The sequence below is a fragment of the Phyllostomus discolor genome, chromosome 10, assembly GCF_004126475.2.
Source record: "Phyllostomus discolor isolate MPI-MPIP mPhyDis1 chromosome 10, mPhyDis1.pri.v3, whole genome shotgun sequence".
Lineage (NCBI taxonomy): Eukaryota > Metazoa > Chordata > Mammalia > Chiroptera > Phyllostomidae > Phyllostomus > Phyllostomus discolor.
Window position 1 is genome coordinate 92,292,127 of NC_040912.2, and position 23,332 is coordinate 92,315,458.

The following is a 23,332-nucleotide window of genomic DNA, read 5'->3' on the forward strand; positions in this document are numbered from 1 at the left end:
GGAGGCCCCGGGAACCATTCTTCGGAAGATACACAATGTCATTTCCCGACCCTGGTCAGCGGGCGGTGACCCAGTCGGAAAGGGGACGGGGGAGGCAGCAGCAAGGAGGGGCCAGAGACAAGTCCTCAGGCGTCAGTGTGCACGTGAGTTACCCGAGGATCACGTCCAAAATGTGGGCTCCGAGGCCGCGGTCCGAGTAGGCCTGAGGCTGGGCACTCCTCAGGGGCTCCCGGACACACAGACGCTGCTGGTGTCTGAACGGCAGGCACCTGGAGCAGCCAGGTGGGAGACCCCCTGCAGGTCGGGAAGGGCTGAGGCTCGGGGAGAAGATCTGGGCCCGCCCCCCCCTCCAGCTGGGGGACCCACGCATGGATAATTGGCTCGCATCTCCCACCGCCACGTGAGGCTCTGTTCATGGGGACATGAGCAGGAAGGGCGTGTCTCGGCAGCAGCCGCCACCACAGAGGGTCTCCTCTGCACATGGACTTGAAGGGGACCGGCCGAGTCTATCCAGGCACAGGGGGAACACGGGGGATTTAGGACTTGGTCACTGACGCCTGCCCCTCCATGCCATCCTCCAGTGCTGGGGAGAGCACATATGGGCCAGATGCCCGCCGGCTGGAGAAGTGGGAGAGAGAGAGAGAGAGAGAGAGGGAGGGAGGGAGGGAGGGAGAGAGAGGGAGAAGGCACATGGAGTCAGATGCAAAGCAGTGAGCCAGGGGAGGGACCTACAGGTGGCCGTCGTACTGTCTTGCAATTTTTCTGTGGATCTGAGATTTTTCGAAACACAACTGGGGGAAAAGAGCCAGGAGTCTCAAAACACCTTCCCACCAATCTGGTCTGAAACGAAGGGGAAGAAGGTGTGAGGGGAGAATGAAAACCATCTCACAGACCCCAGCAGGCTATGCGGAAGCTGGCTTGGGCCCTCTGTGTCGTGCAGTGAGGGTTACATCTGTGTGGCCGGCCCCTGGGCCCGGCCAGGGGCCAAAGCGATACTTGGCCAGGAATGGCCTCACAAAATGGGGTCTGGAGGAGGGACACGGGAGGAGTTTCAGGCCCAGAGAGGGCGTGATGGGAGCCCTGGCCAGGTCCAATGTCAGCTCACTCCTGACTCGGTGGCCCACCTTGTGGCATCTCTGGGCCGCACTGGAAGAAGGAGAGGTGTCTCGGGCCACACATTCAATACACGGCAACATGGGATCACAAAAAACTCCCATCATGTTTTAAGTAAATGCACGGTTCTGGGTTGGGCCATATTCACAGCCATCCTGAGCTGCGTGCAGCCCACGGGCCGGGCCGTGGGTTGGACCAACCCCTGCATAATATTTATCACGTGCACTCATGGGGCACACCCAGAAAGCAGTTTCTTTTTTTTTTAAAGTGTGAGTGGTATCATTCCACCTCGGTGGCCACGAAAAGTGGCAGTACCCTTGTCCCAAATCACACCTCACGTTCACACGTCCCCTTTGGAAGCCACCAGAGCGCACAGGAGCAGTTCAGCCTTTATTTAGCTCGGGCCCCGGCTCACTTGGCGCTGGTGTACTTGGTGACGGCCTTGGTGCCCTCGGACACGGCGTGCTTGGCCAGCTCGCCGGGCAGCAGCAGGCGCACGGCCGTCTGGACCTCCCGGGACGTCAGTGTGGTTCGGCCCGAGTACTGGGCCAGGCGGGCGGCCTCGCCGGCCAGCCGCTCGAACACATCGTTCACGAACGAGTTCATGATGCTCATGGCCTTGGACGAGATGCCGAGGTCGGGGTGCACCTGCAGGAAGGAGGGCGGGGCCGCTTGGACGAGGGAGCCCGGCCTGACACCCCAGCTGCAGGCTGGGGACGTGGGGCTGTAGGGACACCTCCCCACCTCTTCCCAGAGGCCAGGAGACATGGAAATAAGGATTCGTTTTCATACCACCATCTCCAAGTTAAAAAAGAAGACATTGCAGCCTTAGCTGGCATAGCTCAGTGGATTGAACACGGGCTGTGAACCGAAGTGTCGCAGGTTCGATTCCCAGCCAGGGTACATGCCTGGGTTGCAGGCCATAACCCCCAGCAACCGCACATTGATGTTTCTCTCTCTCTCTATCTCCCTCCCTTCCCTCTCTAAAAATAAATAAATAGAATCTTTAAAAAAAAAAAAAAAGAAGGAGACATTGCTCTTAACCACAAGAGGTAACGCTCTGGAGTTCCTACACAAGCCCATGTCGGCATCTGCCTTTGAGGAATGGAACTGGTTACACAGCGTTTAGCTTTTCCCATCGCATGCACTTACACAGTGTTACAGAGTGCGGAGGGATCGGAGCCTGTACCCTCATTCCTCTCCTAATGGGCATCTAGGGGTGCTCTCTGCTTGCCATCAGCCTGGGTTATAGTAAATATATGTCTTTGCACACGTGTACGAGCAAAAGGAAGGTTATTCCCAGGCGTGGGACTGGCAGGGGAAGGGTGTGTGCACCTAGCCTGGTGGGCTGTTCCCGAGTTACCCTCCAGAGAGCACACCCCTACGACCCGATCTCAGCACCGGACGAGGGGCGTTAGGAGACCCGGGTTCTGAGGCTGGACCATGACTCTTCCCTCTGTGGCCTCAGATAAAGGCCCTTTCCTTGGCTTCAGTGTCCTCTTCTGTCACACAAGCTTTTGAACTAGGTGGTCTCTCGTAAAACAACGGGCGGGGACCTGAGACCATCCTCACATGGGAGTGGGTGGACAGTAAGTGTTTCTGTAGGGTGGGAGACAGGTGGTTCCCCAAGGACATCCATCACACCCACGGTTCAGCCAGAACTGGACGCCTCTGGTCGCTGCTGACCGCAGGCAGCCCGAGCCCCGACGAGGCTGGGTTAGCTTGGAGCCCAGGAGCTGGCATCACATCCCGTTCTCCTCAGGGCTGCCGGTGGGGTGCAGCAGCGGCCCCCACCAGAGGGGTGTGCAGGGTGCCTGGGTGACTGGCTCAGCAGCTCTCCCCGGCAAGGCTGGCCCTGGCCCCACCCTTCCTCCCAGTTCTGAGCCAAAGTTAGGTTAAGCTGCAGGACTCCCTAATACCCACTACCACACCCCCCCCCCCGCCATGTTCTTCAGGACACTGGGGTCCGTCCTCTGGTGCCGCCCTCCTGGCCACTCCGCCCCACCATTCCCAGAGACCCAGGTTATCCCGTCACTGAACCTGCTCACGGCATTCAGACTGGGGACAGGCTGTGCCCCTGGGGTCTCATCTAATGTGGGGGGGGCAGTGAGAATCTCAGGCAGATTGGAGAGACCTGGGCAGGGAACAGAGCCACCCTGCCTCCTCCTGGCCCTGGCTCAGCCTGGGGTCCTCCAGGCATACTGGTTACCAGGGACCCACGGGTGCCCCCAAAGTTTGTCAGTGAGCGAGTCCCAGGAGTCAGTGCTCCTCAGGGGTGAGGGAGTGGGCTGCCTGAACAGAGAGGGCGCCTTGGGCTTAGGGGGCGACCAGCAGGAAGTGTTCAAGGGCTTAGCCGGAGCTGGGGGTAGGGGGTTCCGTCCTCAGGTGCTGTCAGGTTCCGTGGCCAGTCAACCCAGTGACCCTTCGTGGGCCTCAGCGTCCTCCTGTGCAAGGCAGACCAACCCCCAGGGACCCAGGGCCGCCCGTCTGCACGGCCTCCCCTAGGCCAAGTTCCCACAAAGTGTGCCTCGCCCAGCCGGTACGCACGGGAACTTCCCGTTTGCACCAGCACGTGTTTGGCGCCCGAGCGATCCCCTTCAGCCCGGCTTTCCCCCCACCCCGGCCTTCCCCATCTTTTGATCCCGTGCCTATGATCACCCAACATTCCGCCGGAGCAGCTCCTCTGTCCAAACGCCCTGTGAGCTTCGGGCCATGGTGGGGAGCACAGCACAGGTGCACAGCAGGTGCTGAGAGGGGTAGGGCCCCTCGAGATCAAGTCCGACCCCCTGGAAAGGGGGACGGTGTGCCGACACCCCCCCCCCCGCCTACCCCCCTGCCCCGCAAGGCTCTCTGCCGGCACGTTCCACGCACACACATGCCCACGTCCGCCTCTCACCTGCTTCAGCACCTTGTAGATGTATATCGAGTAGGTTTCCTTGCGCCGGCTCCGCTTCCGGGACTTCTTGTCTCTGGAGCGCCGGCCCTTTCGGGCCCCAGACGGCTGCTGCCCATGCTCCCTGCTCATCCTCCTCCTCCTCTTCCTCCTCTTCCTCCTCCTCCTCCTCCTCCTCCTCCCACAGCTGCCTCCGCTCCTGGGGGACGCTTTTATGAAGTGGGCAGCGGCAGGCCAGGTGGGGCTGGGGACCCGCACCTGGGCTGGGGGGGAGGGGCTTGGCCCCACCCTATCCAGAACAGGCTTTGGGCTAACCTTGAAGGAGGTGATTGCTCTCTCCTTGCCCCCGAGTGATTTCCTGTCTCCGAACCAGAAACCCTCCCCCACCCCTCTCTGCCAGCCGGTCACCCCCAATCACCCCCACCCGCAGATCACGACCTTGTTGGGGCTCACCCACCACCAGGCGGCCACGCAGTCACCCAGCACCTACTGGGCTCGCATGGCTCAGTGCTGGGGAGAGTCGGAAGGGACGCAGGCCCGCACTGCCCAAAGACCCCGGAACACAGGGGAAGAGACAGGACTGGGTCGCAGGGAACAGTCAGGGAACAGCCAGAGAGAGGGCCACAGTGTGTGCTGGGGACAGTTCAGAACTCGGTGGGGCCTACAGTGGCCAGAGGAGGCGCCGCGAAACAAATCAGGATGAGCATCTTGTAGGGTGGCCACTGCTCAGCTGGGGCGAAGAGGGCAGCTGTGACGGGAAGAAGGGGAAAGGTTTGCGGTGTAGGCGGCCGAGCAGGACCGGCGTGTGCGGGGCGCAGGGAGGCTGCCGGGGTGCCGGCTGTGGCGGGAAGCCGGGGCCGGGAGCCCTGGTGGGGCGGGAGAAACCCAGGCCGCTCCCGCACAGCAGACGAGGCGGGGTCCCCGTGGAAGTGGGCTGCCCACGCGGAAGGAGGGCAGGGCAAGGCGGCTGTTACACGGAGCGCATTGTCTCCCTTCGCACCTGCGGGTGGGCGGTGTTCCGGGGCCTTGAAGGGTGTGATTAAAGGAACCTGCAGCCACGAGGAAGGCAGAGGCTGGGGGGGGGGGGGGAGGTCATCCGAATCGGGAAGAGGGGGGAGGACAGCGAAGACAAGCATCACCTGTCGGGGTGCACACGGGTGGGAGCGAGCACCCCGCACTGGACTGGCCCTGCCACCCCCTCCCCGGCACCCGGCCACGCCCCGAGCTGAGGCCCGAGAGGACCCGGAGGCCTGCTCCTCATCCCGCACAAGGCACTGCTCCTCTTAGGTGTTTGCAGAAGTGTCTGTTCTGTGGGCTTCGTGAGCGCTCTCAGGATTTCTGAGGCTGGCTTTTCTGTTGGATGGTTGAGCCAACTTTCCCCACCCCGGCTCTGAAGCACCCTCCCCTGCACCCCATCCCTTCGCACCTGAAGTACACCACTCAGAGAGAGACCCAGCGACCTTCACAAGTTTGTAATGTAGCCCAGCCCCTCCCCACCCCAGGTCACTCTTGATGCCACAGGCCCCCCGAGCCAGGAGAGACAGGCCACCGTGCTCTGAACCCCACTCAGGGCACCGAGCAGCAGGAGCCAGGAGTCCAAGCCCCTCCTCTGGCCTCCGAGACCCGGCTTCTCACCCAACACCCACTGTTCCTCTGCGCAACCGCCCCCACTGCCACCCCCCCCCCCCCCCCGCCCTCCCAAGCAGCTCTCGGACTTCAGGGCCATTTGAGAAGGGCTTTCTCCTCTTTGCTGTGAGAGGACCAAGTCCCGCCTCCTGGAAAACTTCCCTCCCTCGGAATCCTCTGCACCCTAAGACCCAAGTCACCAGTTAGCATCTGATTTACGCCGCCTCCCTCTCCGGTCCGGTGGGCTTTCCCATTAGACCACGAGCTCCCTGGGGGTTTTGATACCACCCGGGGCTTTTTTAAATCTCCCACGGACCGTCACGAGCCCTGAAACCCCGTGGCTGCCGAGGTCCCCGAGGCGGTGAGGAGGGTGGGAGCGGGTGGAGTTCAGGTGGCCTGGCAGGGCCCTGGGCTGGCAGCCAGGGGGCGCTGGTGGGAGCGAGGCTGGGACAGGCAGACCAGTGGGACTCCCTGCACTCGGCCAGGGGCGGCTGGCCCGGACCCCCGGGTGAAAACGCCCCCGGCCACTTCTGCCCTCTCCTGTTGCCCCACCCGGAATCGACAGGTCTGGAGCCCGTGAGGCGTCCCGGGTGCTGTGGCACAGGTCACCCGAGGTGGGAGAGCCTCTGAAAACCGCGCCCCTGGAGACCGGTCCTCCAGGGCCGGCCCCCGCCAGCAGCGTCAGCCTCACCCGGGAGCGTGCTAGAATGCTCCTTCTCGGCCCTACCCCCAGACCGCCGAGCCAGAAACCCTGGGGGGAGGCCCACTGACCCACACTCTAACGTGTGCTCCAGGGGGTCCCGACTGCGTTCAAGTTCGTCAGCCATAACCCTCAGAAAGGGCACAACTCCAAGCCAGCCCCGGGGCCCGAGAGAGCTCCTAGGTCCGGCGGACTAGATGGCCCCGACACCCCCCACCCCTCTCGCTGAGGGGCAGCAACCGCTGGCAGTGCAGTGCAGGGAGGAGGAGGGAGCCAGGGCCCAGGGACCCAAGAAGGCGGCCAGGGACCACGGCTTCTTCTTTCTTTATTGGACGCTTTGTAGATGTCACGCGAGTCTAAAAGTTACACTGTTAAATAATTGTTTAAAAACCGGCCGGGCCCGAGGCCCTGATCCAGGCTCCAGACCAGAAGCAGCGAGGAGTGGGGGCGGTGGCCGGGGGGTCCTCCTCCAACGTCACCGACGCCCAGAAACCAGGGTCCCACGCTCCTTCACAAGCCAACCAGGAGGTGGGCCCTTGGGCCACCCCTCAGGTGCCTCTGGCTGCATCACTGGGGTCAGGAACCAGCAAGTGGCTGGCAGGGGCAGCCAGCCGAGTCCAGACGTGGACAAGAGTGATCGGAAGGACAGGACACGGACAGGTACTGTCCAGCTGTAGACAGGACGGCAGAGTGCAGCTAAGGCAGGTGGGGGCGGGGCGGGGCTGGGGAGCGGTGTTGCAGCAATGCGGGTGTGCGGCCCCGCGGCCGGCCGGCCGGGCTCACACGTTGTGGGTCCTCCTGGGGAGCTGGGGCTCCTCGCCCACCAGCTTGGACTTGAGGTGCTCCTTGTAGGCCAGGATGTCTCCAGGCCACTTGGTGATTGTCTGCTTCTCACAGACCCAGATTTCTTGCGCCACCTAGAAGGCAAGTCCCAGGCTCAACCCTCCTGGCCCGCACCCTCCCACCCCCACCCACCCAGAAGACCATCCTCAGGGAATTCTGGGAAAAAATGCCACAGCCCACAAGCCCCTTCCCTGGCCTCATGGCCACTCCCAGGTGGTGTCACTACCTCCGCATTCTTCGGGATGTCCTGACGCAAGGGCCCTGTGACCGGCAGGTTCGGCACCTCCCCACACGGGACCTCCCGTGTCCTCCCGAGTCCCAGTTCCCTCTCGGGGCCCAGATCCATCCGGGGGCTTCCCTCTCAGCTCCTCCCCCCTCCCCCCAAAGCTCCAGGGACGTGACCAGCAGCTGTTTCGCCAAGGACCCGGGGTAGCCCTCTGCTTAATCAGACCCTCCAGAGCGCCCTGGCTGGTGCGGCTCTGTGGGCTGAGTGCAGGCCCTCGGACTGAAGGTGGCCAGTGTGATTCCTAGTCAGGGCGCACGCCTGATCGATGCTTCTCTCCCTCTCTCCCTCCCTCCCTCCCGTCTCTCTAAAAACAAATAAAGTCTTTAAGAAGAAGCCCTCCTCAGTATACTACCACTACGTCTGGGCTGGAGAATCTCCGTTCCCCCAGCTCCCCTGATTCTGGCCGACCACACCAAGCAGGCTACCGTCTCCAAACAGCTCCTGAGGGAATCACGTGTTCCCACTAGGGCTTTCCAAGTCCCCCAAAGGGCCCTAAGACCTGGTCCAAGCCCCGCCTCCATGCCCCGAGCCCCTTTCCAACCCAACACACGTGTGTTAGGTGCCCCTGCACACACGACGGTGCCCCGTCCGACCGTCTCTCTCCTGCGCCCGGAGCCTCACCTGCTGGATGAGCCTGAAGTCGTGGCTGACCAGCATCATGCCACCCTCGAACTCGTTGATGGCGTCGGCCAGGGCGTCGATGGTCTCGATGTCCAGGTGGTTGGTGGGCTCGTCCAGGAAGAGCATGTGGGGGTTCTGCCAGGCCAGCCAGGCCAGGCACACCCGGCACTTCTGCCCGTCAGACAGGTTCCGGATCGGGCTCACCTGCGTGGGGCCGCACGGCTGGCATGAGTGGGCGGTGCCCCCGCTCCAGGGCACGGCTCGCCTCTCCCCCTCCATTAATGTTGTTGCCACTTTACGAAAACTGGGGCCAGGAAGGCCCGAGTTCAGGCAGCGAGGCGGTGGCCCAGGCACCTGCCCCCCAGGCCTGGAGGGACGCCTCTGGAAGCCCGAGGCTCCTGCCATCAGCAGGGCCGCCCCGCTCCCTCTCCCAGCGCTTCGGTCTCACGCACGGACTGAGAGCACCAGAGGGCGGAGGGCGCTGGGCCTGGATCCGAGTCCAGAAGCAGTTCTCTGGGGCTAGTTTCCCCGCCCTCAAGCACCATGGCCCACCCTGCTGGCCGGGGCGGGCCACGTCCCAGCCCCTCCCTCACATGGGACCTAATCGCTCCCCCTCCTCGGTGTGCGACCCAGCGCCGCGAGAATACCCGATACTGACTCAGGGCCACCGACACGTTTTCCCTGGGGCGGTCGAACTAGACAGTGACAACAGCCAGCACAGCAACAGCCGTCTGTGAGTGAGTCAAAATTACAGCTGCTTTCTGGGGTGTGCATCAGACCAGCAAACAAATCTGCTTTTGGGTGTGCCGCGGAAGTGCAGCAATTAGCTCGTGTGTGCCCCGAGGTCAGAGGGTGAGACTTGCGGCCGTGCTCATGGCAACCCAGGGCGAAGGGAAGGGACCGGCTCTCGCTCAGGGGCCGGGCTCAAAGAAGGGCGCTCGGGGGTGGCGTCCAAGCCCGGGGGGCCGGGACAGTGTCTCTCTGGGGCCCTTCCCCACGCCCCCTCCACGGACCTGCTGCTTCCCAGTGAGGCCGTATCGCCCAATGATCTTCCTCATCTCTTCCTTCTCCTTGATCTCCGGGTAGCACTTCATCATGTACTCCAACGGCGAGAGGTCGAGGTCCAACTGCTCTTGTAAATGCTGCGGGAGTGAAGGGACCCACCCAGGTGTGACCGGCGTCCAAGCACCTGCGGGGCCGCTGCCCAAGAAACCCCCTCCCCCCACCCAGGCGCCTGCCGGAGGAGAAGCAGGGGCCCCGTGGTTCGCACGCAGCCCCCGCCCCCCACCCTGGGGAGCCCCCCGCCTCGGCCGGGGCCTGCACCTGATGGTAGCGCCCTATCTTGACGTGCGAATGTTTCCGGATCATCCCGTCAGTGGGCAGCAGCTGGAAAGGAGGGGAGGCCATGGAAAGACCGGCACGCGGGGAGGACACGGCGCAGAGGCGGGCACAGGCGGGCAGCGACACAGGCACACGTTCACGGCGACCGAGGCTCACACGGCTTCCCACGCGGCCCCACCCGCACCTCACAGGCCGCTCCTCTGGCCCTAGAACACTTCTGGGAGGGCACCCTGGGGTGGGCCTTCTCAGCGCCCTGCTCAGGGCGCTAAACGGACGCCCACTACAGAACGCCCCACACCATGTGACGAGGGACTCGGACACAGACACGACACACGTTTTCACGATAAAAACACCTCCCAGTGCACAGGTGTTCCGACAGTCTGAGTGCTGTCCTCGAACACACAGCAAGTACTGGGACACAGGCGGGCGCGTGCTCTCTCCGGCTCACCCACGCAGCCCCCTGCCCTCTCCCGGGAGCCCCCGCCCCGCCCGGCCCCGCACCTCTCCGGTCAGCAGCTTCAGGAGGGTCGACTTCCCTGCTCCGTTGGGCCCCACCAGAGCCACTCGCGTGTCCAGGTCGATGCCAAACTCTAGATTGTTGTAGATGCAAGGCTGCAAGGGGGGTGGAGGTGGGGGTGGGAGAGAGGACACAAGGCTAGGGTGCTTGCACGAGGTGGCAGACCAACCCTGCCGGGCCCCCGGCCGCCACCCCCGGGGCAGGCGGCAGTGTGGGAGGGGGCTGCTCTTGTCAGAGACCCCAGCCCACCACCGCCCAGCCCACCAGGGGCCCAGGTGAGCACTCTTCCTGCCAAGCACTTCAGGAGGGCCACTGAGCCCCTGGATGAGGTGCTTCGGCGGCCGCACCTGAAACCCCACGCCCCAGGGGTTAGGAGGTGTGCTCAGCACAGAACGGGAGACCCCCCCCGCCAGGTGACGCCCGCCCCATCATGCGCCCCAGCCCCGAGACCAGCAGGAGACGAGACTCACCCCGTCCTTCGTGTACTTGAAGCTCACGTTCTGCACCATGATGACGGGCGGGGGGATCTTGCCGCACGGCGGGAAGTAAAACGACAGGGTCTAGGGGGAGGAGGGCAGGGCACTCATCGGTTGGGCCCTTTCTCGACCCCCTCCACCGCTCGGGCCGCCCCGCCCCGCCCCTCGGCGCCCACCTTGTCGCTCACGACCCTCTCGGTCAGCCCGGACGCCATCATCTTCTGCAGCGTCTTCTCCTTGCTCTGGGCCTGCCGGGCCAGCTTGGCGCTGCCGTGGCCGAACCTGGCAATGTAGTTCTGAAAGAGACCAGAAGGGGGCGTGGTGTGGGTACGGCTGCAGACCACGCGTCCTGAACGCAGGCGAAAGCTGTCGTCACTGCCTCCCGACCTGCTCCAGCCCCCCCACGGCCCCCGAAACCCCGGCCTCCCCGCGGGGAGAGCGCGCGCTCGGCCCACGGCCGCCCCACCTTCATGTGCGCGATCTGGTCCTGCTCCCAGTGGAACCGCTTCATCTGGTTCTCCTCCAGCTCCAGCCGCGTCTTCACGTACTGGTCGTAGTTACCCTGCAGGGGGACGCGCCCGCGGGGGCGGGCAGCGTGAGCCTCGGTCCCGGGTTCCCACTCCGGGCTGGGGGTGCGGGATGGCGTGCGGCTGGGCCCCAGCACGAGACTGTGCGGTGTGGAGGGGGGTGGGCACTAAAATTGCACACCCGGGCCTGGAACCTGAGGTCGGCCCAACCGCGTGCCTCTTGTCAGCTCAGCCGGGGCGGGGCTCCAGACCAAACCCTCCGGCGGCCACAGAGACACCCGCGGCACAGGGGCAGCCCGGTGACCACTGTCCTGCAGACAGCATGAGGCCCACAGCTGCGCGGGGCACCTCCTCACACTCCCCCCCCTGCCCCCCCCCCACCGCAGAGGCCGAAGCCCCTGCAGCTGACGAGAACTGCTCTGGGAGGGAAGGCCCCAGACCAGTCAGATGCAGGACCCGGCAGACCGTGCACAGTGGGGCGGCCACGGTTTCTCTCTGCAAAACACTGGACTCGACCTAAGTCTTCATCAAAAAGCCTCTGGCAAATAAGGCACAGGATACACACACAATGAAATACCACGTGGCCACCAGAACGACTGAACTTGGTGTCCATGTACGCATAGGAAAAGCAGTCTAAGGTACGGTAAGTGTTAAAAGCAGCCGAGAGAAGAGACTGATTATTAAGATTAAGATTGTGACATATATACAAATGCTTGCAGGTACACAAGAAATTGCTGGAAGGCAATATAAGAAACCATGAGTACTCCTGTGGCCAGTGTAATATGGACGAAAAAGACTTCCGTTTCTCATGTGGTTTCTTTTTTGTGACAGGGACTGTGAAAGGCACAGGGCAGGCTATCTGGACCCTGACGCCCACTCTCTGTGGAAGGAGGGTGGGCGCGAGGCCGCGGGGCCGCGGAGCAGCCGTTCAGGGAGGCACAGGCCGGCCTGGGCTCTGTGAGCCCTCTCTGCCGCCAGGCAGACACACGCAGGCGCACCGGCCGCCGATCCGCGGCGCCTGGCCTGAGAGCGATTACTCTGGCGGTCAGACAAGACGGTCTGCAGGGTTCCTTGCCCACATCTTTCCACGGCACTAGGCAGAAAAGGCCGCCGGCTCTGTTGCATCTGTTTTTAAAGCAGAACGGCAGGGAGCCGGGAGCGCAGCGGCCGCTGTGGGGGGCGGGCCCGCTCACCGTGTAGTACTTCAGCTTCCTGTTGTGCATGTGAATGATGTTGGTGCAGACGCCGTTCAGGAAGTCCTGGGAGTGGGAGACGAGCACCAGGATGCGCTTAAAGCTGCAAAGCCAGAGGCGCGGTCAGGGAGGGGCAGCCGCAGCGGGCCCGCGGAGGCGCGGGCCCCGGCGGCCCTCGTCCCGTCCCGTCCTTACACCTGAGCGCCTGTCGGGCTTCCCGGCAGCTGCCCCAGCTCTCGGCGGGGACCTGAGCCACCGGCACCCCGTCTACCTGTGGGGACGCCGCTGCCCTCCAAAATGCAACGAGGCGGCCTCAGTCCCCCCCCCGCCCCCCATCTGCTAACACGCAACGGGATGGAGTGTGGATACGGGAGTGACCGCGATGGAAGGACAGACGTGGACGCCTGCGAGCCTCCACAGTGCGTCTGACCGTGGGCAGGGAGCGCCGGGACAGACCCAGCCACGGCTGCCCACTCCACTGTTTGAAGGGCACCAGCCCCTGCCGGACCACGGGAGCCCCCTTCAGAGCTGGCCCAACAGCCCGGTCGCTCGGCTCTTGAGCCGCAGGGACCATGGCCGTATCGGCCTCCCTTCCCTGGTCACTACATCACGACCTCGCCGGACAGCGCCCCTTTATGTGGTGCACGTACACAGAATTAAAGAAGTCACCTCCGCTAAACACAAGCAACAACCCACCCACTTCAGACTAAGGGAAAACAGTGAGACACCAAGGCCAGCCCCCAGGTGCTCGCCACGCTGTCACTCTGGCGTCACGGTGGCCTCACTTCCGTCCATCCAGTCCCTGCTCTAGTGCCGGTATGGTTTCCGGGCAGCCGTTTGCTCCAGACCCATCCCCCCCCCCGCCCCCGCAGCCCCGGCCGCCCCAGCCCCCCTCCCCGCAGCCCCTGCCCCCCCCCCTCCCGCCCCCGCAGCCCCGGCCTGCGCCTTACGTCTTCAGCTCCTCTTCCAGCCACACGCACGCATCCAGGTCCAGGTGGTTGGTGGGCTCGTCCAGGAGCAGCATGAAGGGCCGGATGAAGAGGGCCCTGGAGGACAGGCGAGGACAGAGCCCCCTCAGCCTAACGGGCGCTGCGGACGGAGGCTGCCTCGCCTGCGGCCTGCACTCAGTTCCAGGCTCCGCACCCCGGAGGGAAGGCAGAGCGAGGGGAGGAGCCCGAGCGGAAGAGCAGGGAGTGAGGGCAGGGAGCAAGGCCGTCACGCGGAGGTCGGTGGCCGCCAGGAAGACAAAAGGACACAGCGGGGGAAATAAACCGCGACGGCCGGGCCCGACAGTATGTGGGCCGGGCGGATCTGGCAGGACTGCTGACTCCGGCAAGGAGGCCAGAGAACGCTCTCGCACGGAGAGGCGAGGGGACGGCTCTGGTCACCACCTCTGGGGCGCTGTCCAGCACCCGACTGCAGCCTCGAACGCTCTCCAGGCGAACGAACCCGAGGCGGCCGGTCCTCGCCAGCACGCGGACCCCCTGCGCCCGGGCCCGAAGGCACACGCCATAGCGCCGCTGAAGCAGCGTCATCAGGGCTCACCAGTGCACCCGGCAGGGAGCTGGGGCTGCGGAGCCGCCCGTCTCACCTGAGGCTTTCTGGGGAGGTGGCGCAGGGGGTGGGGGGGTTGCTGGTCACAGAAACCCACTCCGGGTCCAGGCCACACGAGGGTGGGAAGAGCAGATACCTTGGCAGCTGCCTGCCATTCTGTCCTCACAGAGAGAAAGCGAGCAGTACTGGAGGACAGGAGGGGTGAGCCGGGGGCCGGGGGGAAGGAAACAGACCTGCCCCACTGTTCGCCTAGGGCCGGCCTCGGGCCTCCTAAACACCGTGCCGGGCACCCACTGGCGACCCTTCAGGCAGGAGCCCACGCACCCTGCCCCGCCACATTGTCGCTGTCTGTGTCCTGTTCAGCACTTCCTGGTCACTGACCCCCATTCAGAATACTTCCCCTGGAGTGACCCTTCGACCCCAACCTAGAGAGGGAGCTGCAGAGGGGGAAGGGGGAGGGGACTCACCTGGCGAGGGCGACCCTCATCCTCCAGCCCCCACTGAAGTCTTTTAGCTTCTTGCGCTGCATGGCAGGCGTGAAGCCCAGTCCGTGCAGGATGCGCGAGGCCCTCATCTCCGCCTTGTCGGCGTCCAGCTCCTCCAGGCGCTCGTAGAGCTCCATGAGCTTCTCACACTCCGCTGCGGGCGGGGCACAGCTGTGGTGAGCCCCCAGGCCCTTCCTGGGAGGGAGTCCCCCACGCCCAGGCCCACGCCCAGGCCGGGGCCGAGGCCCTACCGTCCTCGTGAGCCAGCCGCTCAGCCTCCCGCTCCAGCATGGCCCGCTCCGTGTCCACTTCCATCACACACTGCAGGGGGGTCTTGTCGCTGGGGGGCATCTCCCGGGTCAGATGGTAGATGTCGATGTGCTCGGGGATGGGCACCTCCCGCTTCCCGATGGCGGACAGCAGCATGGACTTCCCTGAGGGGCGGGCGGGGGACGGGAGGGGGCTCTCAGCACGGCTGGCCCATCCTTTCTCCCGCGCACCAGCTCCTCCCTCCAGCTGGGCCACAGCCTCACCGTTTTCTCGGCCGCCTTCCTCCCTCCCATTCATGAAAACCCTGCTACTACCCCCAACCCCCCTCCCCATCCTCAGGTCACCTTTCCCCCAATTCCTGTCCTGCCCCTGCTCTGTGAGCTCTGCTCACCCACACCTGCGGAGGCCTCGCCCGCCACCCCACCCTCCCGCCCACTTGGCCAGCACCTGCGGTCCGCAGCCACTGCTGCGGTCCTCACCACACCCTGCTCTGTCCTGCTGGCTCCTTTTCCCTGGCCGCACCTGCGCCCCCGCCCCTACCGCACACTCCTTGCTTTGCACGCAGCTGGTGCTACACAGCGCGTGCTGAGTGACGGAGGCGCCAAGGAGAGATGCCGCCCACCCCGCCTTCCAAGGGCCTCACCAATCCCATTCAGGCCAATGAGGCCGTAGCGGCGGCCTGAGTTCAGCTCCAGTTTGGTGTCGCTGAGCAGCTCCTGGCCGTGGAAGGTGAGGGAGAGGTTGATGATGTGGACGTCGGTGCTGTTGGGGTGCGAGGCCAGGACGCCGGTGACAGCTCGGGCGGCGGCTTTCTTCATCTCAAAGTCCTCCAGCTCCTTGGCCAGCAAGTCCACCTCTGGGGACAGAGAAGCAGAGCAGGCTGGGAAGAGGGCTGCGAGAGGCTCCACCCTCAAACAGAAGGGCTTCTCACGGAGCGTCGGCTTTCAACCGGAGGGTCCGGGTTTCATGGCGGGAACGACTATAACTCCCAGCTGCCCCCTGTACGTGCTGCGTGATTAGCAGGTGCTACAGAGGTGCGCTTCTCTCGCTCCGTGACCTAGGGAGCTCCCAGGGAGCCCTGCTGCCCAGAGAGACACCACAGTGAGAAAATGCACAGGGGGCGGAGCCCAGGCCGGCAGAGCCCAGGCCAGGACAGCCAGGAGCGCCCCAGTCAGGGGGGCTTCAGAGAGGCAAGGCGACCACGAGACAAGGGCTGGCTGTTCTACCCTCTGCGCTTTGTCAGGCACGGCCACACCTTCAGGCTGAGGACTGTTACCGTTCACGGCTAGCCCGCCTGGCCAGTGGCTGTTGAGCTCACTCTGCGCCTGGGAGTGCGCTCCACAGCGTCCTTCCCCGCCTGCCTGAGCCCTCCGAGCACTTCTGACACTCACACCTGTACCCCCGTTTCATCAATACAGAGGGGGGTAACACAGCCGGGACCAGAAAGGCTAGCAAGTGGCTGAGTCGGAATCTGAACCAGAGTCTGACCCCGAAGCCCGTGACCTTACCCATCTCCCCCATTACCCTTCCATAAAGGAAGGCGCCTGCGGAGTGGTGCTGGATGCAGGACCGGAGTGGGGCGGAGGGAGAGTCTTGGTGAGCTCCTTCCAGCAGAGAAAAGGTGCTCTATCTACCTTCTCAGGAAGGAGTCAGAAATGACGCACGAGGCCCCACTGTGAGAATGTTCTACGTCTCCAGTCCTCGCTACCCTTGCCCGGGCTCCCCCAGCGATGCTGCCGTAGAGCCCAGGCGACGAGAAAAGCCGGGTGCCTGTCCTCAGGGGGAGCCGGCTGGGGCAGAGCGGGGAGAGACAGCCGGCGCCCTCCCCAGACAGGCAGGCTTTGGCAGGGCACCTCCCAGGGGGAGGAGGAGAGTGGGGTGGTGTGCGGTCAGTCTGGGGTCGCTCTCTCAGCACCTCTGTCCGGTTACCAGTGTTGCTGCCAGTGCCCGCTCTGCTGCTGCCCACGCCCTGCTCGCCGGGAGCCAGCACTGAGGGTGGAGCACGTCCCTGCAGACGGGTGGCCGTCCCTCCGTACCCACCTCAGCTCCCAGGGCAGGGCGTTATATACGGAAGTGCTGGATGACGACTTTTTGAATGGAGGCCCAGTCGTTAGTTTTGACTACAGGGAGGAACTCCGACAGTCTCTGCCACGTGGCTGAGTTACCAGGCTCCCCACCACCCAGCTTTGTGCCGACCCCCGTTCCAGCAGTGGAGAGGATGGAGTACGGAGAGGTTTGCAGTCTAGACCTGTAGTTGCTAAACTTTATCTTAAAGGGCCAAATGGCAAATATTTTATGGTCTACAGGCCAAGTGGCAAAATCAAGACTATTCTGTAGTGTCTACATTGCCATTTGAAATGTAGCCATCTAAAAAAATGTAAAAAACATTCTTGGCTTACTTGGGAGGGGAAATAGCTTAAAAAAAAAAGCTGGCCAGCCAGCTGCCTATTTTTGCAAATGGAAGTTTTATGCGAACACAGCCACACTCGTGATTCACACACAGCCTGCGGCCGCTCCCCCAGCCTCGGAGTTGAAGAGCTGCAGCGGAGGCCGCGAGTGCGGCCGGCAAGGCCACACGTACTCACTGGCTGGGCCCTCACGGCACGTACCTGCTGATCCTGGTCTAGATCTCCGTCCGCTCGGGCAAGGGGAGGTCAGCATGAAGGGAAAGCTATCTACCGCTTTCTTTTCATCTCTGCCTGTTTATAGTATCTTTGACCTAAGTCGTCTTCTGAGCTTCAAAAGTAAGGGACTTGCACAGACCCCACTGTCCGCCCTACAACATCCCAGAGGACAGGCTCAAAAGACAAGAAAACGGCATTGAAGAAATGCAAGGGGGATTCTGGAACAAACTTCACCAGAGTGGACACTGTCCCCTCCACTCAGTTCCCACACGAGGGGACCAGCGGACCCCAGGGCCTGTCCTGAAGAGTCTCACACTCCAAAGCAGGATGAACTGCTGGTCACAGGGGAGGCATCTTATTTTACTGTTCACACCTTACTACCTAAGGACGGCCATGTGGCAGTGGCCATTGGTAGAGGTTGGAAAACGGTCACCTGCAGCCCCAAGGAATCCCAAGCCCAGGGAGGAGAGAGGACTTGGTTTTGGGAGCGTGAGCCGCTGAGCTGTCAACTGTGGAAGCAGAAGTGATCCTGGGCCCTGGCGATAAGGAATGTTTGGAGCATTTCAGGAGAGCAGCTGCCCAAGGATGCTGGGCGAGAACCAAAGCCCCTGTGTCACGGGGATGGGGATGCGACAGCTGGGCTCCCTGGGGAAGTCCGTTTGCACGAGGGGGAAGGGTGAGCAAGAACTCTGTAAGGGGAACAGCGGACAGGAGTCTCCAAGGGGGTTCAGGTTCCTACCTCCTCCATTCATGCACAGAGTGCCCACAGAGCCGGTGACACTGCCTGCCATGGTCCTCGAGGGCCTCCAGGGGACCCCTGCTCTCCAGTCTAGAGATCACAACTCAGCTGCTCCTTCACCCCATCGTTTTTACCTTCCTGTCCCCCGACTGCGCTGGCCAGGAACAAAACTTCCCCATGGCCCGACCTCAACACACCAGCTTCCTCCCATAATTCTTACATTGGAGATCGTTCTTGCCACCCAGCTCTCTCCTCTCAGTCATTTTTAACTGCCCCTTTCCTGAATTCCTATCTGTCCTAGTTTGCATTTGCTAATAAGTCTCCTCTGCTCCTAAAACCTCTACTTAGTATCTCTGTCTGCAAGTATTACTTAGTAATACTATTTAATGTTACCCAAGACATGACCCCTGCACTTAAAGACCAAACAATTTAGATGAAAAACACAGAAGATACAACTTAATAATGTAACAGTGTAAGAGGCCAAATGGAAACATTGAGGCCAGGTGTGATGCAAAAAGTGCCAAATGTAACCAGCACAAGCAGGAAGGTATTAGAACTTAGTATGTAAAAGGGCAGAAGTGTGGTGATTATTCAAGTGATGCAAGTCTGGATGGAGCAGAAGGCGTGTTTAGGGAGTCTTCAGGGCGCAGGGAAGAGGCTGGGAACAGACCGCCAAGGGCCTGGATATTCCTCCTCCCTTGCCACCGTGTTTCCCTCCTGGACCGTAACTTTCAAGAGGGCAGACCGTGCGGGCGGTGCCTGAGTATGGAGCGCAGCGTCTAGCACTTGAGAAGCACTCACTAAATAGTTCCCAAAATATAAATACCAGAAATCCATCTGTTCCCCAGGAAAAACCCATACAACAAATGTTGTCTTTCTTTTCTTTTTTAAAAATTTCCCCCTCAACCAAGGACATTTTTCATTGCTTGCAGAGACAGAGGAAGGGAGAGGAGCATCAACATGAGAAAGAAGCACTAACTGGATGCCTCGTGTGTGCGCCCAAACAGGGGACCGTGTCGGTCTGGGCCAAGGATCTTTTGGATTGGGGATCAAATCCACCACCGAGGTAATGTGCCCTCATTGGGAATCAATGCCGCTCCAACTAACCAAGCCACACCAGCCAGGGCCAATGGATCAGTTTCTTACCGGTATAGTCACCACCCCTGGGAGGACAAGGATATCATGTAGCAAAGAGTCTGGCACCCTGACCACCAGGTGTAGAGACGAAACTGAGAAAGGGGCAGGGAGCTGACCTCACTGTCCAGTGGACAGAGCCGCCACAAGGCAGCGCGGCTCTCCCATGTGCTGCCCCTGGGGACGTGAGAACCCTGCGTCGCCTCCTTGGACAGTAACAGGATGCCACAGGCCTGTCTCCAGAGTTTGGGTTGGTGACAAGTCGCGCGCACCAGACCCCGCAGCCACCCGGCCGGGCCTGGCATCAGGATCCGGATCCCTATCCCAGCTGCGGCAGCATCCGCCAAGGGGCAGCAACCATCCCGGGAACCCACCTGTCCCTCAATTCACCTGTGGTCTCCTGGCCATTGACGTCCTCATTTTTCTCTGCCACCTGTGGCTCCGTGACAGCATCTCCGTTCTCCTCGTGCCCCTTCTTGGGCCGCTGTCGCGCTTTGGCAGCCTCCTTCTTCTTGGCGGCCTTCTTCTTGGCCAGGTCGGAGGGCATGGTGGCAAACCACAGGGGCAGGTCACTGTTCTTTCGGGGGAGCCTGCGGGAAGGCAAACAGCCCAGGAGTCTACGCTTGGGGACAGTGCCCGGACCCTGCTCCATCCCTCGCAGGAGTTTTCCTTCCTTCGCGGCCTCGGCGCCCCGGCTCCGCCCCTGCCTGGTGGCGCCCAACTTTGTCAGCGTCTCTCACGCCAGTGCTGATCCTCGCCGCTCTTCTCATCTCGCCATCTCTCCCCTCGGGCTGTGTCCACCAATCCCCACGGCGCGCCTCGCTCCGGAGACGCTCCTCCGCGCGGGGCCGCCAGGCAGGGGCCGGGTCCCGCTCCTCCGCACTGGGCGGAGGTCCCGTCTCCGCTTTCCCCGCAACTTGGCGCTCGGCGCTCCAGCCGGCCGCCTCTCCTGGCCCGGCTGCCTGCGCCCGTCCGCCTCGGGCTTCCTCTCCGCCGTCCCCCTGCACACCCCCTGGCCGTCGGACCCGGCTTCTTCCCGGGACGCACTGGTCCCCTCCACGGCACCCGCGGGGGGGACCCCTCGGGGTCTCTTGACACGCCACCCCCCGAACGGACCCCCATCCCCGCACGTCAGCCTCTCCCCCTTGGCCTTTGCTTCTCCCTCGCAGCCTCCTCCATCCATCCCGACCCCGTCCCTCCTCCCTCTTCCCATCCTCCTTCCCCCTCACTGGCCGGCACCCTCCCCCAGCGCCCCTTCCCCCAACTCACTGGGCCTCGCCGCTCGGCCTCTGTCGCAACAGAGCTGCTCCTGGGGCTCCTCCGCGTGCGGCCGGCTCGCCAGCCAATCAGCGGCCCGCGCGGCTCTCGGCGCGCCGCCGCTCGGACTCCTGGGAAGTGTGGTCCAGGAGTCGCAGCCGCGGAGGCTGAGAACACGCCCGGAGAACTACTGCGTATCCCAGGGGCCTCCCGGGGCGTGACGTCATCACGATGCGCGGGGCCGGCGTGCAGATTAGAGTCCCAGAGCCCTCTGCCAGCAGGAGTGCGCTGGCCGCCGGAAACTGCGAATCCCAGCTCGCTCCTCGGATAAGCGGGCTGGGTCTTGCAGGCTGCTCCCAGCTCGAAAATCTGTTCCGTGGAGATACCGAGTGTACGGGGCGTCCCTACCGGCTTGGGCAGCGGGGCGAGCCACTACACTTCCCAGATGGCATCGGGCGGGACTGGGTCGAAAGAAAGCGCAGAGACCAGGAGGGAGGTGGAGGGAGAACGAGGAAGGGAGAAGCGGTTGCGAAAAACAGAAAGAATTCCTGCGCGCAAGAAAGGCGTCTTCGTTTCTTGAAACCGAGTTGACCAAACTTTTATAGAGAAGGTGGCGATCGCTGTCCCCAAACCTTGCCCGCTTGGCCTACCCGCTCCAGAGGTGTTAGGTTTCCATCGGAACTATGTTACGTTTGATGGGAAGAGCCCTGACGTGAAAAACAAGACCCCTTTTCTGAGTGTACCTTTATCGTCAGCCGTGTGACCTTGCCCGTTACTTTTCCTTTGCGCCTTACTGTTAAAATTTCTCACAGACTCCTCATCGCCTACGTTGTAAATCCCAAATTTGTAGCCTCAAATGCCAGGCAGGCTTTTTGTGATCCTTGTTAACTCCTGGCTCCTGACCGCCAGTGACTCACCATCAGTGACACAGCCGGAGGGAAGCAGGGGAGCTGATACTCCCCCTGAAGCTTAAAAAAAGAACAGCCCCCACCCATAGAACCAGCTTTCTTCCTCAAACTAGATGCTGAAATAGAACCTCACTACTTGCATTTCAGATCATCCATTTATTCCACACTTTCACGCCTTCGAACATACCTTTTCTTTTTCTAGAAAACCCTTCACCAATTAAGTGCCCATTGTATGTCAGGTTCAGAGCTCGATGATGGAGTTACAGTGGTTATCAGTCATTCCCTAACTTCCCTAACCTCAGGGCACTCACAATGAAGAAGGAACATTTAGCCCTGGCTGGTGTGGCTCAGTGGGTTGAGCCCCAGCCTGCAAACTGAAAGGTCGCTGTTTTACTTCCCAGTTAAGGCATATGCCTGGGTTGGGGGTGTGCAAGAGGCAACCAATGGATGTATCTCTCACATATGGGATGTTTCTCTCCCTGTCTTTCTCCTTCTTTCCCCTCTCTCTAAAAATAAACAAATAAAATCTTTAAATTAAAAAGAAAGGAACATTTAGCCCTGGCTGCTGTTTCTCTTCCCCCTCTCTCTAAAAATAAATAATTTTTTTAAAAGAAGGAACCTTTATAAAGTAAACCATGGCATTTATGTGGCTTAAAATGCTTTAAAATGTGCTGCTGAGGTTTGTAGGTGGAGCCCTCACTTGACATATAACCAAGAGCATGAATTCTGGGAGCAAACTGTCTGCATTCAAACCCCAGTGCTACCATTTCAGTGTGTGACCTTGGGCAAAATAACGATGATAGTGCTTACCTCGTATGGTTGTTACAGTTTGGTTCTTGCTAATGGCTAATCATTACTTAGCTACAGTTCTGCTAGGCCTCCTTCTTAACTTTTCTGCTACTAGCAGAATCCTAGCCTAAGTATGCACTAGATATTTATTTAATTCAGTGCCTTTAACAAACAGTAGGCATCTACTTTGGGCGGAAGCATTGTTTTAAGTAAAGAATATAGACAACAGTTGACTGCAAAGCTTTTCTTTATGAAGCAAAGAAGTTGGATCACATAAAATCACTGTTCCAAGCCCCTAACCTCCCGCGACCACTGTCTACAATATGCCTCCCTCTCCCAGTCCCATTAAAATGCATTGTTACAGGTAGGTCACAGGTTATACAGAGAACTAACATTTATTGTCTTTCATTTATGCAATTCCATTTAATCCCCCCCACAGACACACACACAACAAACCCTAAGGTAGGTATTATTACCATTTTTACAGAGTGGGAGCAAAGGCACAGAGCTGTTAATAAAACAACACTGCAGGGAAGAGACAGTGGCAAGATTTGAGGCTGGAATTTTCTGGTTCTAGAATGCCAACTCTGTAAAATGGCTCAGGATGGCAAGAGAAAGACTGTATCCAGTTAAGAAGTCATCTGCACAATAACCAATCATGTCCCGGATTTCCCATGAATCAACAGTTGCTGGGTAGTCTTCCCTCAGCCCAGCAAGAGTGGCTTAGAAACCCTGTTGGCACGTTCTGCTGTTCCCACCCAGGGTTCGGCTACCTTGCAGGGAACAGATCTGGGGAGAAGGGGAGAAGAATGGGGAAATGGGAAGGAAAGAGATGTGGGTAGAATACAGAAGGACTGGCTAAAGGTGAAAAATCATGAAGGTTGGTGCTGGAAGTGAGAACATCTGGTCTGGACGCTTCATTGAAATAGGAAGACACTGAGACCCAAGGAAGGAAGTGTCTCATCCAGAGTTACCTGGAAACTCAGCAAGTGACCTAGGGTCTGGAACTGTGCTGTACCATGTGGTAGCCTCCAGCCACATGTGGCTATGGAGCACTGGAAATGGGACTAGTCCAAACTGAGATGTGCTAAAAGTGTCAAATACACACAATTTCAAAGATTGCATGTGGGAGGAGGAGCATGTAAAATACCTCAATTTTAAAATATTGATTACATGTTAAAATAATACTTTGAATATATTGATATGATAATAAAACATATACTAGAAAATGTAAATTTACATATATGGCTCACATTACATTTCCATTGGACAATGCTGATCTGGAAACTGTTACACAGGAAATGTGTAATAGTCTTGAGGTGACTGTCCCTACTCTGCCCCCCAGACTCTCTTCTAACAAGTCATTCATTTGCCATCTTTTACCTGCCAGTGGCTGAGGGGAGGTCAAACTGTGGTCTAACCAAGGGCAAGACCAA

The 23,332-nt window shown here is 60.8% G+C and overlaps 2 protein-coding genes across 3 annotated transcripts; both read right to left on the reverse strand.

The window, feature by feature from the left end:
- Positions 1 to 1,491: 1,491 nt before the first annotated feature.
- Positions 1,492 to 4,145, reverse strand: LOC114507486 (histone H2B type 2-E1). Its single transcript, XM_028525280.2, has 2 exons — positions 4,010 to 4,145; positions 1,492 to 1,761 (listed from the first exon to the last, which is right to left on the reverse strand). The coding sequence occupies exons 1-2, from the start codon at positions 4,136 to 4,138 to the stop codon at positions 1,525 to 1,527; spliced, it is 366 nt and encodes a 121-aa protein (XP_028381081.2). The 5' UTR covers positions 4,139 to 4,145; the 3' UTR covers positions 1,492 to 1,524.
- Positions 4,146 to 6,640: 2,495 nt separating this feature from the next.
- Positions 6,641 to 20,347, reverse strand: LOC114507836 (ATP-binding cassette sub-family F member 2). 2 transcript variants are annotated; one of them, XM_028525855.2, is made up of 15 exons: positions 20,212 to 20,347; positions 19,333 to 19,532; positions 15,089 to 15,301; positions 14,427 to 14,609; positions 14,158 to 14,329; positions 13,087 to 13,182; positions 12,137 to 12,239; positions 10,883 to 10,978; positions 10,593 to 10,712; positions 10,411 to 10,500; positions 9,925 to 10,035; positions 9,406 to 9,468; positions 9,096 to 9,224; positions 8,083 to 8,286; positions 6,641 to 7,249 (listed from the first exon to the last, which is right to left on the reverse strand). In XM_028525855.2, exons 2-15 carry the CDS (start codon positions 19,487 to 19,489, stop codon positions 7,112 to 7,114), a joined length of 1,875 nt encoding a protein of 624 aa, XP_028381656.1. In that variant the 5' UTR covers positions 19,490 to 19,532; positions 20,212 to 20,347; the 3' UTR covers positions 6,641 to 7,111. The 2 variants fall into 2 exon arrangements, with proteins under 2 accessions (XP_028381656.1, XP_035866951.1); XM_036011058.1 differs by lacking the exon at positions 20,212 to 20,347 and having other exon boundaries at positions 6,649 to 7,249; positions 19,317 to 19,430.
- Between the last annotated feature and the right edge of the window lie 2,985 nt (positions 20,348 to 23,332).

What these genes read in the sequence shown, in the direction of transcription:
- LOC114507836 (XM_028525855.2), bottom strand. Translation starts at nt 19,489, where the DNA reads ATGCCCTCCGACCTGGCCAAGAAGAAGGCCGCCAAGAAGAAGGAGGCT. An exon ending in CAATGGCCAGGAGACCACAG is followed by an intron (nt 15,302 to 19,332) that starts GTGAATTGAGGG and finishes CTCTGTCCCCAG; the next exon opens with AGGTGGACTTGCTGGCCAAG. An exon ending in CATTGGCCTGAATGGGATTG is followed by an intron (nt 14,610 to 15,088) that starts GTGAGGCCCTTG and finishes CCCGCCCCTCAG; the next exon opens with GGAAGTCCATGCTGCTGTCC.
- LOC114507486 (XM_028525280.2), bottom strand. Translation starts at nt 4,138, where the DNA reads ATGAGCAGGGAGCATGGGCAGCAGCCGTCTGGGGCCCGAAAGGGCCGG. An exon ending in TCTACAAGGTGCTGAAGCAG is followed by an intron (nt 1,762 to 4,009) that starts GTGAGAGGCGGA and finishes TCCTTCCTGCAG; the next exon opens with GTGCACCCCGACCTCGGCAT.